Source organism: Manacus candei, unplaced genomic scaffold (genome assembly GCF_025592945.1).
Source record: "Manacus candei isolate 608988 ecotype Guabito, Panama unplaced genomic scaffold, ASM2559294v1 h1tg000018l, whole genome shotgun sequence".
NCBI classification, from domain to species: Eukaryota; Metazoa; Chordata; class Aves; order Passeriformes; family Pipridae; genus Manacus; species Manacus candei.
In genome coordinates, this window is record NW_026138066.1 from 15,440,439 (window position 1) to 15,457,548 (window position 17,110).

At 36.8% G+C, this 17,110-nt stretch overlaps 1 protein-coding gene across 5 annotated transcripts in view; it reads right to left on the reverse strand.

The window, feature by feature from the left end:
• Nucleotides 1–799: 799 nt before the first annotated feature.
• Nucleotides 800–17,110, reverse strand: part of FGD4 (FYVE, RhoGEF and PH domain containing 4) — a 111,698-nt gene continuing 95,387 nt past the window's right edge. For all 5 annotated transcript variants that reach the window (XM_051784538.1, XM_051784541.1, XM_051784543.1 and 2 more), the window contains exons 10-17: nucleotides 16,705–16,851; nucleotides 14,726–14,898; nucleotides 12,677–12,707; nucleotides 12,410–12,505; nucleotides 11,876–12,001; nucleotides 9,723–9,863; nucleotides 7,949–8,089; nucleotides 800–7,769 (exon numbers count right to left, since the gene is read on the reverse strand). In XM_051784538.1, coding sequence (XP_051640498.1) covers nucleotides 7,512–7,769; nucleotides 7,949–8,089; nucleotides 9,723–9,863; nucleotides 11,876–12,001; nucleotides 12,410–12,505; nucleotides 12,677–12,707; nucleotides 14,726–14,898; nucleotides 16,705–16,851 — 1,113 coding nt within the window. In that variant the 3' untranslated portion in view covers nucleotides 800–7,511. The remainder of the gene's footprint in view (nucleotides 7,770–7,948; nucleotides 8,090–9,722; nucleotides 9,864–11,875; nucleotides 12,002–12,409; nucleotides 12,506–12,676; nucleotides 12,708–14,725; nucleotides 14,899–16,704; nucleotides 16,852–17,110) is intronic.

The window sequence follows — 17,110 nt, forward strand, 5'->3', positions numbered from 1 at the left end:
TAATTTGTTTACTGTGTTTCCAAAGAGAAGAAGTAGAAACTAAACAAAATTCTTGTATGCAACTCCTTCCAGATAGGAACTAACAAGTACTACAGTAACTTTTCCTCTCTCTGTTTTGAGAGAAGTCTTTTCTGCAACACCGTGCCCATCTGCAGAAGAATACCAAGAATAAATCAGATACAATCAAAACAGGTCTAATGTGTACAGATAATTGAAATTGGAGGCAATTGTAAATGGTCTGCTAAACCACACTTGGAAAAGGAGTAGTTGCAGCTTAAGTGGCACTTCCTTAAACTGAATGTATGCTTAGCCAGTGAAGGAATTTAAAGAATCCAAGTTGTTTATGCTTAGGATGATCATCCAGCTAACTAACCTGATCATTTTTTTGCTTTGAAGCACCACTTTAATTCAGTGCACAAGAGATCATGCCGAGCAGCTCACAAAATTTACTGGTCACATTCCCACTAAAGAAATCTGGACCTAAACTCAGGATTGCAGGGACCACACCTTGTATCTTTCCTAGCAATGTCATAGCATTATATCCACCCTTCATAAACTCAGAATACATCTTTCATCGACTTAGCAGTACTTGTGAGTAACCAGCACTTCAGCAAATTAGATAGAGTGTACCAAAACAGATAGGTCCTTACAAGCACACACACAACTGGAAATACGTTAAAGATTAAAGATTTGATCAACAAAGAGAACAGTAGGTGGACAAAACAACCCAAAAAACCAAAACCAAACAAAAAAAAAACCAAGAAAAAAAAACCAACCAGCAATACTTATTTAATTATGCTTTTATTTTACATGATACAAATTTCTTTTAAGTACTCAACATGAATTAAAGTGCTTAATTTTTACAATCTCCACCCCCCCTTAGGACCAAATATACATATATTACATAAAATATGTACAATATCTTCATTTTTTTACATTCATATACTTATTGACCATAAAAATGTCAAATTTGCACAACTTACAATGGCATTTAAATTTCACCTTTTTAATATTATTCACTTTCTGGCAAAACCAAAACAAATTTACACCTCTTCCAAATATTAGTATTTTTTTAAAAAGGGGCTTTTGCAATTAAAATCAGAAATGTTTCCATAATGAAGGGAAATTAACATGTAGAGCCTGTAATTCTGATATCAAACATTACAGCTGATCCAGCTCCTACTAAAATTAATGTATTAATCTGCTGTGTGGGCTGAAGAACAGAAAATTTACTGATAGAAAAAACAAAATTTCTATTGCCAACTGTTCCCTATATGCAATAAAATTTGGCTTCTTAAACATACTAGGGCACATACATGCAAAAATGCTTTGATACAGTTCCCCCTTTTCTGAATGTTTCCACCATAAACAGTTAATGAATCTACAAAGATGAACTATAAACAGAAATAGGCTGGTGTTATGCAGTGGTTGCAAACATGTTTTATTCAAAGAAATCTACTGGGGGATTTTAATAGAGAAAAAAACATGTTTTACATTCATTTGTGCTAGAAAGAGGAAGGGGGGAAATAAAATGCCATAGTTAAGACTGGGAAGAAATTTAATTACGAGGTTTCAAAGGAAGCTGATTGAATGCCTTACTGGAATTTGCATGTTTGTGGGGGGTTTTTTGCTTGCTTTTTTTAGGCTGAAATAGTAAACATGCCACAACAGCAGATCTACTTCTGTCGATTTTTTTCTTCTGAAAAGAACACTCAACACAGTCAATACACATTCTCTTTTGAATGCAGCACAGTGTATTTTTTGATTGTAAAATACTGCTTGAAAACAAGTCATCTGAATAATAGTCTCAAATATAAATACACATATATACATATACACACATACATATACATATGTGTATATACACACAGATGTAACCATTAAGTTAATGTTATGTTCTGTTAAAGGAAAAGGATTTAGGAAACAATCTGACTAGCAGATTAAAACTTCTATCCAAGGAACATACTTCACTACAGTCCCACAGGTCAGAACCAGCTAGGTAAATTCCTCACACCAATAGGGCCACAGACTAGAGGAAAAAAAAAAACATTCAACTCCATGTATTTCATTTCAGATTTCAAATAACAGCACACCACAGACTAAGAATGAGGCCCATTTCACCAATGGATTTATCTTAGGGATAGTCAATTCTGCCACGAAATTATTTTTCTCCAGTCATTTACTTTTGGATATAGATTTCCAGCTGTTTACATACACCTTTACATCAATTACCTCTAACTGAAACTCAGCTGAAGTCCACCTGACCACTGTGACTCCAGATGAGACATAGTATGTCAGCAGCTACCAAACTGGTGAAAGTTTGATCTTCCACAAGTGTTTTTATATATGTAAGGCAGATTCTAAGTGAATTTAAATCACTGAAGGTAGAACAGCTCCAGCAGGTCTATGCTGGTTTATACCAGCTAAAGACCTCTAAACAGATTTATGAAGAAAGCCCCTTTGTTATTGCTTAGAATTATTTCGACGTGGAACGTTTATTTCTTTCCTGAAAGCCTTTCCTTCAGTATAAGGAACCACTACTCCCTGTTAATTTTTATTTCATTTTGTCTTGAAATGAAAAGCTGACCATTGTTTATACTAGCTATGTGGTGATGAACCAAAACAACCTGTCAAATGGTTCCACATCTTTCACACTTGATTATTTTTTTTATATATGTATATATATTTTTTTTCCTTCTGACTCCACTTGGAAATCTTTGGAGCATATTTCTATAATCTCACCTAAATTTTACTTAGGTGGTAGTGTATTTATTCTACATTTAATCAGTGCCTTGTCTTCATCCATAATTTGAAAACACAAAGAATAAAACCCCTCTTTCCTAGGATAGGGACTTAGAATCTTTGAGGAGATTTATAAAGCACTTTGAGATGGTTTTGCATAAAGAAGGTGCCACTGTATATTTACGTGCAATTAAAGTGGTTTAATATTCTACTCCAAATAGAAGAGGATGTTTTGTATTCTCAATATCTATTTTGCACATATAAGTTAAATATGTTCTGGAATAAACAAAACTACTCAGAGTAAAGGGATTTGAAAGTACTAGATGATCTAGGTTTTATAGCAGCTCTTCAACCAAGCAGGAGTACCTGATACCCAAAAAGAATTTTCAGAGGGTTTGGACAAGTGGCACAGACATGCAGATGTCGTGATACACTATTTTCCCATGATGAGGTGATGGGGGGGAATAAGTAATTTCAAAAAATATATTACTATGCTCCAAAAAATACTAATGATAAAATTAAGCCATTGTTCTGGTTGAACACAGACAAAATCACACAAAATAACTTTTGATCTGCTTTAAATCGCACAGAAGACTGATCACTTTTAAAGTGAGAAACAAGCATTTCTTGAACACAAGAATTGCAAAGCTTAAGTAATTCAGCAGAGCCATTCACATACATTCATGTATTATGAATGAACGCTCAGTTACAGTTTATTCCTTACACACAGAGCTTTATGCCAAGAAATTTAATGCCTTTTTTCTTTTCCTTTAAGAATTTAACAGTAGAAGTGGGAACAGTTTCTACCTTGTTAGAATGATGGGTTTAATTTGACTGCTTTGGCCATAACACTTAAGCCACAGCAGTTACGACCTTGAATTTGTTCCTCTGCAGTCATAATTTACAATTTAAAGTTTTGGATGCTGTAGGAGGGCTTGTCTGTGGAGAATGAAGAAAACAGGGTGGTTAAATTTAAAGCAATTTCTCCATCTTCTGATGCCCTTTAATATCTGTAGCACATATTTTTCCTACAAAATGCACACAGAAACACATATTTGAGTGCCAAAGCATTCTGACTCAGAAGAGAACAATTCTGACCAAGCAACTGATTATGAGAACATGAAATAGGTCTCACTAGGGTAAATAAAATACCCTGTGCTATATAAATTTTAATGGCTGAGAGTAAACATGAGGTTAACATCCAAATAAATAACTCCCAATAACTTCATTTCAAATAGTTTATGCCCAAACTCAGGGCTTCATCTGGGAGATGCTGCAACCATTCAAGCAGCTTCAGCTACTCAATACCACTATAACAATAAGGCAGCACAGAAACTGCTGCTTCCAATCATTTTCCTAATAATTTAGCTGGAATAGGGCTTCCTACTTGACTTAGAATTCAGTTTGCAGGAGCTTAGAAAACAGAATATACTACACAGCACCAGTCTGTGCAGGATGTTGGTCTGCTGGAGGATAAGAAGGCTCTTCCAGGACCTGGAAAGGCTGGATCAATGGGTCAAGCCATCTGTATGAGATTCAACAAGGCAAAGTGCCAGGATCTGCATATGGGTCACAATAATCCCAGGCAGCACTACAGGCTTGGGGAAGAGTGGCTGGAAAGCTGCCCAGTGGAAAAGGCCCTGAGATGCTGGTGAACAGCCGCTGAACACGAGCCAGCAGTGTGCCCACGTCCCCAAGAAGGCCAATGGCACCCTGGCCTGTATCAGCAATAATGTGTCCAGCAGGACCAGGGCAGTGACTGCCCCCCTGTACTTGGCACCTCGAATCCTGTGATCAGTTTTGGGCCCCTCACAACGAGAAAGACATTGAGGTGCTGGAGTGTGTCCAGAGAAGGGCAACAGAGCTGGGGAAGGGTCTGGAGCAAAAGTCTGATAACGAGTGACTGGAGGAAGGGGGGGTGTTTAGTCTGGAGAAAAGGAGGTTCACAGAGGCCTTTATTGCTTTCTACAACTACCTAAAAGGAGACTACAGTGAGGTGGGGGTTGGTCTCTTCTCCCACATAACAAGCAACAGGACAAGAGGAAATGGCAAGTTGCACCAGGGGAGGTTAAATTTGGTATCAGGAAATATTTCTTCACCAAGTGAGTGGTCAAGTGTTGGAACAGGCTGCCCAGTGAAGGAGTTAAGTCACCATCCCAGTACGTATTTAAAAGACATGTGGCACTTAGGGACATGATTAGTGATGGACTTGGCAGTGCTGGGTAATTGCTGGATTCAATGATCCTAGAGATCTTTTCCAACCGAACCAATTCTATGATTACAGTCATCCCATCATATTATTTTCAGTATAGCTCAGTCCATCTTATCTGGGAACTCTTCTAAGGCAACTTCTTCCCTTACAGTCTACAACTTGACCATGGGAAACCGTTTTTTATAAATTGACATATGGTAAGACAACTCTCCATATCCCACAATTGCACTGGAGGCTCTTGTAGAAGATACCCAGTTTGGGGAGATGACCATGAAAGAAAGATAGCTACTGAGAGTTCTTCTTGCTTACCTGAATGTCCCCCCATCCCTTGCCAAGGTATGCACAAGGTGACATGTATTAGCTAGGGATACCTTGGCAAAGACCTGTTGGTACTCACCAACATGAACCAAAACAGGCTTGAGCTGCCTATTAATAAAGGTAAACACAGCCGACAGTAGAAGTAACTTAAAATCTCTTAGAGAATTACAGAAGAGCTTGCACATTAGATAAAAGTAATACTAGAGTATCAAGCAGAATAATCTGGACACACGGGGCACCCAAGGAAGAATTCAGAACTGACGTGCACAAAACTCAGCTGCAGAGTTAGTACTCTACAATACCATGTCCTGATCATTACTAACACTGGTGTAAAGCTTTGAAATTTAAAGGCTATGGTAGATTTTGGATTTGTGCAGGTGAGAGCAAAATCCATCCTACTAACATTAAGTTGCATGACATTCTTCTTGTGAAGGAACAATGGACAGTGCATGCTCATGTACGCTTGGAGCTAAAAATTTAACAATCCTTTGTTAAATGCAAAACAAGTTGGGTTTTTTTTTTTCCCTATAATGTCGCAGAAAGAGTAAAGTGGGAACAGGAGTTCAGTGAATAACTAGTTTGGCAAACTCGTTGTAAAAAAGCATCAATTTAAATCTGCCCTCATGTTACTAATAAAACTGGACTTGAACCTGAGCTCTTCAGCTTGGCAGAATTTAAAATACAGATTGCAGATATATTGAGAAGACTCCTGAATGGTCTTATGACAAGTTGATTGTAGAAGTTACATATTTCCCCTCCTCTAAGGGTTCAGAAAAGGAAAGACAGCAATGATCTTAATTGTCTACTTGATAGTCAATCACTACTTCTGAGTTTTTCATATTTCATCCAAGGATAATTACAGCAAAAATTTTGGGGAGGTCATTTGCCTCTGTGTATAAAAACTCTAACAGGAATGAAAGTTCATAAGGAACTTAATATTGTAAAGCTAACAAGTCCTTATTCACAGACAAAGAAAACAAATAATGTTAGTTAACACAACTTGAGATTTGCAAGCTCAGACTTCATACTGAACTTTTATAAAGCAGGCTCCACCTTACAACAATAATCCTTGAAGACTGTTGTCATAAATAAGTATTAGAGGATCTAATCTTCTGCAAAAATTAAAAAACTTAAGTTCAAAATGTTCTTTTGTTTCGATAACCATAGTAGCAAATACACACGTTCCCAGCAGGTTATTAGAATCTGTTGCTTTTCTCAAACCACATATTGCATTTGAGTAACAAACTACTGCACTCTTAAAAGCTACCAGTGATAGGACACCAAAGAAAAGCGACTACTCGTTTAAAACACAACTGGAACTCATATGTCCATTGCATGCCACTTACATCACTGCTATTTTTTTGATGCATAAAAATATCAAGATCATTAAGTGTCAGCTATTAAAACAAGTCACTGAACAGTATTTTTCAATTTAGGACTGTGTTTAATTTCAAATAGAAAACATGCTTTTTTAAAATAAATTATTCACTAAGAGGAACCCAGAATCATGAAATCAAAGCACAAATCAAGTATTGTACATTTTTAATACTGTACATATATTATATATAGTTTTCTCATATTTTAGGCATTTATTTCTAGATTGAAAATCATTAGATTTTTTTTTTCCTTGAGAAACTGAAACCTTAAAAGCCAATATACCAGTGAAAGAAATTTGCATTATTTTAAGTAAAAAGAGACAAGTGAATACAACATATGTACAGATCTGTGGAAATCAATCTATAAACTACGTACATTAAACCAAACTGTCCCTGCATGTTTAAGTACAGATCTATTTTGGCAATGTGGAGGTATATCTTTTATCCTGTTGCAAGTCCTAACATGTAAGTAGGAAGCTTAAAATATTTGCATTCTTAATGAAAGTAGCAAATGTTAACTGAAGAGCAACTGGATTCTCAAAAAAAAAAAAAATTGCATTATGACAAACAAGTAGTACAGTAAAGTTAGTAAGTATTTTTAATAGCATTCACATTTTTTTAAAAAGTCTCTTAAATGAACCTGTACATCTCTTTTATTGACAGAACATAAATATAAGAAAAAGATCCCTAAAAAGACCAGAATTTTTCCCAAACATAAAGTGCCAAGATGTGTATGGTAGTAAGAAGTTTCTTTTTCTTTTTTTTTTTTTTGCTTTTTTCTTGATTGAGCAAATAAAGGTTAACACAAAGGTTAACCACAATTTCAACTGAAATCTTTTAAAAATGTCATGTGTTCTCAAGCTTCAGCATTCAGATCTTTTAGAAGATTCAGGCTGCTCTTCTAAATTCACTTGCAGTTCATTTTGACATTCTGGTGTCTCACCTTTGACAGCTAAATGGATAACTTTTAGCCATTTCTGTTTCAGTTCCTCATTGTCAGCAGCAAAGCTGTGCACAGATTTAGACTGGGTCAGTTTGAAGCTGTGTGGGAGGTCAGCACTTCTTGGAGTGTCATCCACTGTATAGCCCAGAAGGGGAATTGTAGCCAGAGCTTTAACATCCTAAGAAGAAGAAGTTCTTGGTTAAGAACAGACAACTAATCTGCCCACTACCTCTCGTTTGCTATACAGGCTGGTGAAAACACTTGGATCTATCCTGCATTCCCAAGCTATTTGACTTCTCTTCCTCAGATGTCAGTGACAATAATTACTAAAACCTTTTCCATTTTCTCTGCACGTACCTGTGGAGCACCATACATGTAGAGCACAAGAGCTTCCTGTTTAGGTATAACACACCAAGCTTTCTGCCAGGGCTTCGACTTTTCCATGTACTGAAGAAAGCTACATATGACACTGTTTCCAGAGACTTCTGCAGATTCAATCTGGGAGATAGTACAAAGCATAAAAAGGAACAAAAACTTTCCTTAAATAAAGATTAAAAATATACAGGCCAGAAAAGCAGAAATTTATCATCATTCATGTAAAATCTTGGATAGCATCTGCAAAAGAGCTTCAGGAAATACCCAAGAAAGACCATGAAGGACCGGATTTATGGAGAATATATATATTAAACATATACAATCACAACATGTATTCCCTTAACATGTGTAATCTATTCCTTTTTTCATCAGCAATTTTGGATTATAGACTTCTAGATCTCTCCAAAATTCATTTTGCCACCACAACTAGCCTTTCTCTGAATCTGAGTATCTACAACGTCTGATTTCCAAAATAACATCATGTTAGGCATTGAAGTGCCACTAATTACCCAACATGACAACCAATCTATTTTGACAGTCAAAATATTATGACGGGATCAGATCCAAACACTTTTCTAAGAATAACATAAGCATGCAAGCACTAATGCTAGAGAAAAGAAGGCACTCTGAAGACAGAGTGACATGCTACTCAGGTTAAATAGTGAACCTGAGACAATTATAAAGTACACAGTGACTATGTGTTAAAATCTCCTTGCATTGACTTTTTTCCTCTCTCACCAGCGGTACTGTCTAAATGCTGCAACATGGTACCAACCACTCTGTTGCCAAGAGATCCAGCTTGCAGACAAACATTTCTGAGACGCTCTGTATCTCCTTCAACTGCCTTATAAAAGCCATCATGCCAAGAAACAGCAGTATCTCGACTCTAAGGGAAGCCAGTGGAGTTCTGCGCTCCTTACTCTGTCTTGCTGAAGAGAGTATAGTTGATCCATGTTGGCTTGACTACACTTAAGAACTGTGTATGGAATTATAATCTGTATTTTAATTTTACCTTCTTTCCTTATTGGCATTTAGCTCCAGGGTCAATTATTCTTTACTAATTCCCAATATAAATATATGTCTTGATAAAGTTAGGATGCTCTTTCTCTAGTGTATGACAGGAATTTTAAAAGGGCCTATCAAAGGGCATTTAAGAAATGTGGAGGTTAATTACAATTCTAAAATGCCTCGTTCTCCCCCGATCATAAGAGAAACATGGTTCTTTATTGTCTGCTTGAGACCTTGAATTTTTAGATGTCAAAAGCTGAGAGCAGCTCGACAACTTAAAGGTACATTGTATATACTGATCAAAACTATCTTACTCCTCAGACTCTGAAGAGCAAAATTCTCCCCCATTCTCCTCTTTTCCATCCCCAGTTCTTTCAGCCTGGGTATATGTTTTCAAGAATCACTGCAGTAGCTGTGGGGTTTGTTGCTGTGAAAGCTTAAACACAGAAGAAGAAAACTGAAGATTTATAAGGAAAGGTAATGTCTCATCACAGGAGCTGATGTAACCGAAATAAGAAAACAACCTCCACGGTCTGTAATTCCCCCTTAAAAAAAGTTGTAAGAAACAAAGCAGTATTGCAAAGGTGAATGCTGAAGGCCAAAAATCTATTGGACAGGATGAGTTTGATCCACATGGTTTTTATTTCTCAAACAAAAAATAAGCCCTGCAAGAATGCTACCATTTTTCACCTACTGATGAGCCAAAATCATAGCATCCATGCATATATAGTATTTTTGAATGACATACCTCCAAGATGCCTTTCTTCTTCTTTTCTTCACTGTCTGTACAACCAATTATAACATGATAGCAGTCCTTACAGACTTTGTTCAATTTATTGCCATCATATTCAAGATGTGCCTTGTAATCAGAACATTTCCAGCAAACCACCTTAGAAACAAAAAAGATAACATACATATAAAGTTTAAGTATTTATGAAGCTTTATGAAAATATAATTTAATTAAAATTAGTATTATTCTACTTTGTACATTTTTAGTTATATTGAACAAGATAGATAATGCCTTTATAACATGTCAAAAATAACTGAAAATAATGATTTTCCAAATTTTTGCCATTACTTCTTAACTAGAAGTGCTTTTTACTATTTACTTAGCACAAGTTTTGTAGTTTGCATAAAATCATATTAGGCTTTCAATTACATCTGTAGATTAAAATTGGATATAGAATCAGAATTTAGTACAAGTCATGCTGCAGGAAGAAAATCCTACAGTTTCTTTAGACGCCAATGTGAAAAGGTAGATTTACTATATGGTTTTCTATCAGAAATGAGGTTCTGTGAATGAATGAAACCTACAATTGAGATGCCCTTTTAATGATTAAAAAAATATGACAAAATCAGAAATGACTAGTTGTTTAACCTGTTAATAAATATTAACAGGTTAAAATTTATATATATATAATTTATACTTTTAGAATTGATAAGGCAATATCACACTGATTTTTCCCGATTTTTCTTTTCACTACAGATATAAAGGAAATGCAAGAGAGATTTTGAGAGAAGTTCTTTCATGAGAAATATTTTTCCACAGAATTCTTTTTTCAGGTGAAAAAAGAAGCTCTGAATAAAAAATATGAGTGTGGTTATTTCAAAAAAGAGAGGTAGGCAAATGGACTTGAATCAGTCAGACACATGAAGAGAATTTTATTGTGGGCCAGGGCTTTGCAGCACTAATCTAGATCAGTACCTTCAGCTAGTAGCTCTAGGGAATACTAGTGAAGTATTCCCCATTAGTTACTGCTGGAAAGCCATTGCTGACCCAAATTAACTCCCACGAAAAAATGTTTTAAAATTAAAGTGCAAGGAGATGTGATAGAATGGCAGTAGAGAGAAGCAGTTAGGAGTCAAAACAAAAGGGGAAATAAAAAGGAAGGGTGCAGTTTTAAGATTAATGGAGTTTTAAAACAGAATGACTAGGGGGAAAAAAACCCAGAATCAATAATTCGGAGCTTCTGTAAAAGTCTCAAGTGTCCTGCAAAGCTTAAAAGCAGCGTTATGAATGCAGTAAGTCTTCATACCACATAAAAACATTAGAAAGAAATCATACAAATATTAAACCTGGGCTTGTACCACCCTCTGGTGGAGAAAGGCATAGCTGCTGGATACCAAGAGAAGGAAGTTTGTTTCCTCTTCTTTTGTTAACTTCTAAAAACTCTCAAGTCATACCACTATTTGGATATGTTACTGTAACATCCTACACGGAAAGCAGCAGCAATATTCTTTCCCCATCCTAACATTCTCGCCTTCCCTGATGCACATGTTCACACAGTCACACAGTGAACCCAGCTGGGAAGAGCTCCAAGTTAACTCAGTGAATAACTGCAGGGTTTCATGGTCTTCTTGCAAAGAGGAGAGAGGATGTAGCAGAATGGAAAGAGGAGGCAGCCAGTGCTGCCAGAAATAATGCTGGATTATGCCAGCTTAATATGGTCTTGAAACTGTTCATATTAGTGGAGGCCACTCAAAACTAGCAATACAGTATGTCCAGGGACTTGGGGCATTTTACACAAACATGCATCTTCCACTGCTCCAAATTACTTCCAAATTTAGTATGCCAGCTAAAGCAGACAGAGGGTCCTTTGTGCTAATGCAGAGCTGCTTCTTTCAGCTACAAGTGCAGCAACAAACTGCACAGCAATGGAACAGGCTGCCCAGACAAGGTAGGGATGCCCCATCCCTGGAAGGCTGGATGGGGCTCTGAGCAACCTGGTCTAGTAGAAGGTGTGCCTGCCCAGAGCAGGGAGGTTGGAACTAGATGATTTTTAAGGTCCCTCCCAACCCAAGCTATTCTATGATAACAAGGAGTCACGGGAAGTCAAGCAGATGCTTGGAGACATTCCCAAGCCTGCTGACCAGCTACAGGCAGTAGGGCTTTGCACTCACATGTCCACATGCTCGGCAGTGGTGCCTTCTCCTTGTCAGGGCATTAAATGGCTCCTTGCACTTCATGCACATGGTCACTTCGTTGTCCCGTATCCACCTCGGTGCTCTCTTCCCAAGCTCGGCGTTCTGAAGCAGGGGCAGGAGGAGGACGAGAGAATAAAAAAAAAAAAAGCTAGTAAAAAGTTGCACAGTGCTTGAAATAGAGAAAATAATTATTCTCTTCCTCTGGAAAGGAAATGGCAAAACATAGCTCAAGATGCATTTTGAAATCTATAAAAGAAACAACAAAGGACTCAGTCAAAAATCACGATGCATCACTGAAAGGGTGCTCTGTTAACAGTTTCAAGAGAGAAAGAGGCTTGTTTATAGGATTCAGCATTATGAAGAAAAACAATTACCAACAAGATGACTACTCTGTAATTACTCTGCTATAAGAACAATGAGTTTGAAAACAAAGTTTCTGCCAAACTTTTTCCACTAACTGAAGAACAAAACGGGTACTAAGAAGGTTACAAAGGAATAACAGCAACTTACAGAAACCTCAACAGGCATGTCTTCATATTCTTTAGCAATAGCGTTTCTGAAAGTTTCATTCCTCTGCTGAAAAACTTCAATAGTACTCTGAAGTGCCTAAGGAAACAGTGGAGAAATTCCTCAAACATGTTAAATTAAAAACAGACTCGGCATTCTGACCAGTTCTCGATCAGCAGAGGGAAGGTACAGACAGAAAATATGAATATTACTTTTTTGATTGCTTCAGTGAAAAAGTGCTTAGAAAATAAAGAAGGTAGATGAATTTACCTTTATCCATTCTTCTTTATCTTGTTCAGAACTAAAAGAAATATTTCAATACATTAGTCCAAGACTGGTTCAGGAAACACTTCACTATCAACAACTTCTTGCAAAAGCCAAGTAATTCTGAAGTAATTCTCAAGAATTTAAATTTAAACAATATTAATTTTTAACTGTCAAACTTTAAAAAAACAAACCAAACCAGAAAGCAAAACCATGACCTTAGGCTTCACAAATTTGCAACCACTAAGAAGTGAATTCAAGTAATAAGTTAAATGTCAATGCATTTAAAAGTAGCAATAGTATTTTCATTGTTAGACTTTTGTAATGATTATTACTTTTTAAATCAGGATAGAGAGGAAAAGAGGACAATGCACAGCCTAGGTGTGTCTTTCTCCTCACATTTCATCACTTATAAGTTCACATACTAATACACATTTCTCCTGTGTACGTCTTAAATCCCACTCCCTTCCCAAAGTGATTTCCTTAATGCTTTTTTGTTGTTGCTTTTCTCAACAGTGACAGGAATTGCATCCAATTAAACTAAAAGAATATTGTTTTAATATTGTAAACCAAACAGCAGAAATGTCCCTTTTATGCATCAGACCAGATACAGATGACTTAACAGTAGTACAGATGAGATAAACAGACAAGTCAAAGATAAGAGAGGAAGCATATCCAACCCTAATCTTGTATGACAGCTTTGCCTTTAAATATATCAGCAGAACTTTGACATTCAAATCTTTGGAAAGGCATCTTATATCACAAGTAATAATACTATTAGAAACTACTGGCTAGTGCTAGTAAGAAAAAGTTTATCTGCAAACATTGTGTTAGAAACATGAGAACTAACACTTCAAAAGTGGCCTCCTCCTTAGATACTGTTTGAAAACAGTAATTTAAAATGTAATTCAGTAGTAGTCTGAAAAGTAAATAGAAGGCTACTAATAAAAAATACCCTGAGAGTAAACTAAATATGCAATATTGTTAATACAAGCTCATGAATTAAGGACATTAAGATATAGCATACATACAATACTCATACATTAATAAAGATTATTCTAATATATATGAATAAGACCTTGTTTGGTACTTATTCCTTCACAATTTTGTACAGACTTAATGCCTTCCAATAATGATCATAAAGCAAAAGATTAAAAGGTGGGTTTCTCACACCCAAAACAAACTAGTGCAATAAACTTTCAATTACTGCTAATAGAGGAAAGTTAACAAAATAAACTTCCTTCACTGTATAGTTTTTCTTCCGATTAAAACAAGCTTTACAGACAGTGCAGCAAGATGCCATCTTTCACCACTGAAATGGGTATATGGCACAACAACTTGCAAAATACTTAGCAAGATATCATACAGCAATTTACAGTGGATGTGATTGATAGGCATAAACATGTCCCAGAAGTCTTATAGACCTCAGTGGAAAGTTTTTTTTCCTGTCATTTTTCAAAGTTTCAATTTAATTTCAAATTCAGTGCAAGTGTAGGTAAATATCTACATTAATATGTATCTGTTATCTTCGCATATTCACTGCTGTAACTCTCATTAATTTTTAAAAGGGTTTTATTTCATAAAGGACAGTCACTTGCAAGCTCATGGGTTAGCAAGCCATGGTTTGTCCCCAAATACATGGTGCCAACAGAGAACTGTATCCACCATGGACATCTTCCTGCTTATTTAACCTTCACCTCTCTGCAACAAAATCCTGACTGCTAGGAATAGGATCTTGAAGCAGGTCCAAAAGGAGAGGTAGAACACCCGACTTTATTTGAAGTGGGGCAGTCTAGACAGAAAAGATTTAGTCTAGGTAATGCAAAAAGGTAATGGGGAGGTAACTCAGCAAGAGCAGGATACAAGCACATCTTTGTAGATGCATCTCCTAATCAGAGAGATCCTTGGACTGACAATTTATGATTTTTTGGCAGACTATTTTCAAAACAGTGATATTTTAATGACATCCACTGCATCTTTCTCCAAATCTATTAGTCCACTCTTTTGTGTGTACATATTTAATCCTCAAAAAAACTAGCTAAAACGACTGCTTACCTGGCCTGCAACTCCAGTGTTCGTTCCTTTCCAGACACTTGAAAAGTATGTGGATATTCTTCATTATGAGTTTCTATAATTTTCATACCATCTATGCCAACTCTGGTTCGAACTGAGAACTTTGATCCTACCAGGCTGAATTTGGGAACGCAGTAGAGCAACATATTGTTAAACTGGGGGAAAAAAAAACCACACGGTTTTTCATCTAAAAAAACACAGATAAAGCCACAGTTTGGATAGTATTGAAAAGCTAGACTTGGTAGGTGAGGAAGCAGGCTCCTTCCTGATCAATTGATGCATAAGAGCTTTGGTCTTCTCATGTAAGACAACTACTTTTTTCTTATTTGTTTAGAAGTAAGATTAAAGGACAGCTTCAGTGACTATAAGAATAATTGCTCTGTATATGCAGCAGTCTTCATAGCATTTATTATCAAACTATACTCAGACTAGATATTATATACCAGTGTAAAGCTTTTCTAAACAAAAACCCCATTCTTATGCCCCAATGCTGCAAAACCTACTCTAAACTGCAGAATAAGGACTCTTTTCTTCAGTGTATACATTTATATTTATCCAGTTGGTTTTGTAGAAGTTGTAATTACTATTATTTGAGGACATTTTTTGTGTTTTATCCAAGATAGAAGAACATTTCTTAGAGTTTTTATTCCCTGAAACCCTCCATATCACAGGGAAAAAAAAAAAAAAAAAGAAGTAAGTGAGTAGGACAAAGATATATTCCTTTATTAAAAACTAGAACTTTAATAATGTTTAAATGTCTAAAGCCCCAGCCTGGAAGCACAGTTATTAAATCATATCTACAGTATTTAATTTTCTCACATTTTTCCTCTCACATTTTTCTCCAAATTAATTATTAAAAAGAAAAACTCACTTCAGTTAAATCCTATGTCATAGAATTCCTGTCTAGCCTATTGCCTAGTCTGTATCGCAGACATAGCACATTTGAACTTGTCATCTCTCATATGAAGAGAACATTATTTTAATCAGCTGTCTAGCTCCATTTGAGGTCTTACTATTCAATGATTTCTCCTTTTGTTTGAAGCACAGTTAAGCAGGAGTTGTGCCTCAATGACTCATTACTAGGCTTTATTAACCAGAAAACAGGCAATGCCAGAGGCCCATAAGCAAAAATGCATCAGCAATTTTTAATGCATGGAAAGCAATTAACTACATCAAGGGAGTATGGCTGCAGCTTGTGAGTTCCAAGACAGGACACAGGCGCCTGTCGAGAGGATGACCTGCCATGCTAACAAGCTCCCAGAGGACCATGAGCATTACTGGAACCTCAACACACAATCCATCAGGACTAAAATCCTAAGCTTTTACACTTCAATTTAATGAGAATGTCAAAGTTCTAATGCTCTAGGAGCCACATTTATAATCAACAGCCACTTAAATGTTTTTCTGGAGGGACTTGGGAGATACCAGGAGAACATCATGGAGCTGCCAGGACAGCATGTGCCAAGAAGTCAGAAATAAATGAAGCCCACTGAGCATAAGCCTGTTCAGCATGGAGTCATCCTGAGATAACATTCTAAATCTGGCTATGAACTGGCAAATGAGAGCTCTGAAACCACAGGGACTGCAGCGGGCACAGGAAAAGGAGTCTGGCAAGTGATTCATTTCAACCTCCGTGAACATTCATAGGCTGGATCCAGTGCAACACCAATCTCCCAGCACTGGAGCAAGGCAGGGTACCTCTGCAGCCATGGAGTGTACTCAGATGAGCTTGTGTGGTAGGTGGTCAGTGACAGTGACCACCATCAGCTGAGTCTGTCTCCCAGCTTGATGGGCACAGCCCACAGTCACCCCATGACCCCGGGCACCACAGGCCACGTGCTCTGCAGAGCAGCACACCCACCCTAGACATCAACTAGAGAGCCTTCCCTTTCTCTTTAGTAGTTCTTTCAAGTCTAGAAAGGTATACAGCCACTCCTGCAAACACAGGTCACTGTACTTACTAGGAAAAGATACCGTTCTTGAGCAGACGTATTGCGAGCAGCGAGTTTAAGGATCTGGCCTTCTTTTATCAGTTCATTTGAAGGGTTCACAATGTCCTCCTCTTCTCCCAGCATCTCATATATCTCTAGCAACTTCTTTAGATTCTCCTATACGGTGAAAATACAGTTATAAGACTTACTAATTGAAAGCACAGATCTTTAAGCATGTTTAAATTAAATGATAGGCGCTTGCACAAGTTTGGAGAACGTTACCTCTGAAAAACAAATATACCTGGTATGCATGGTCTGACTGATTAACTTAGTTGATAAAGTCAGACATACTTTTAGATATGTTATATCCTTGGCAAGTTAAAAAATGCAGTTATACATAGACTCTGCATTATTTCTTCCTAAAACTTCTCACATA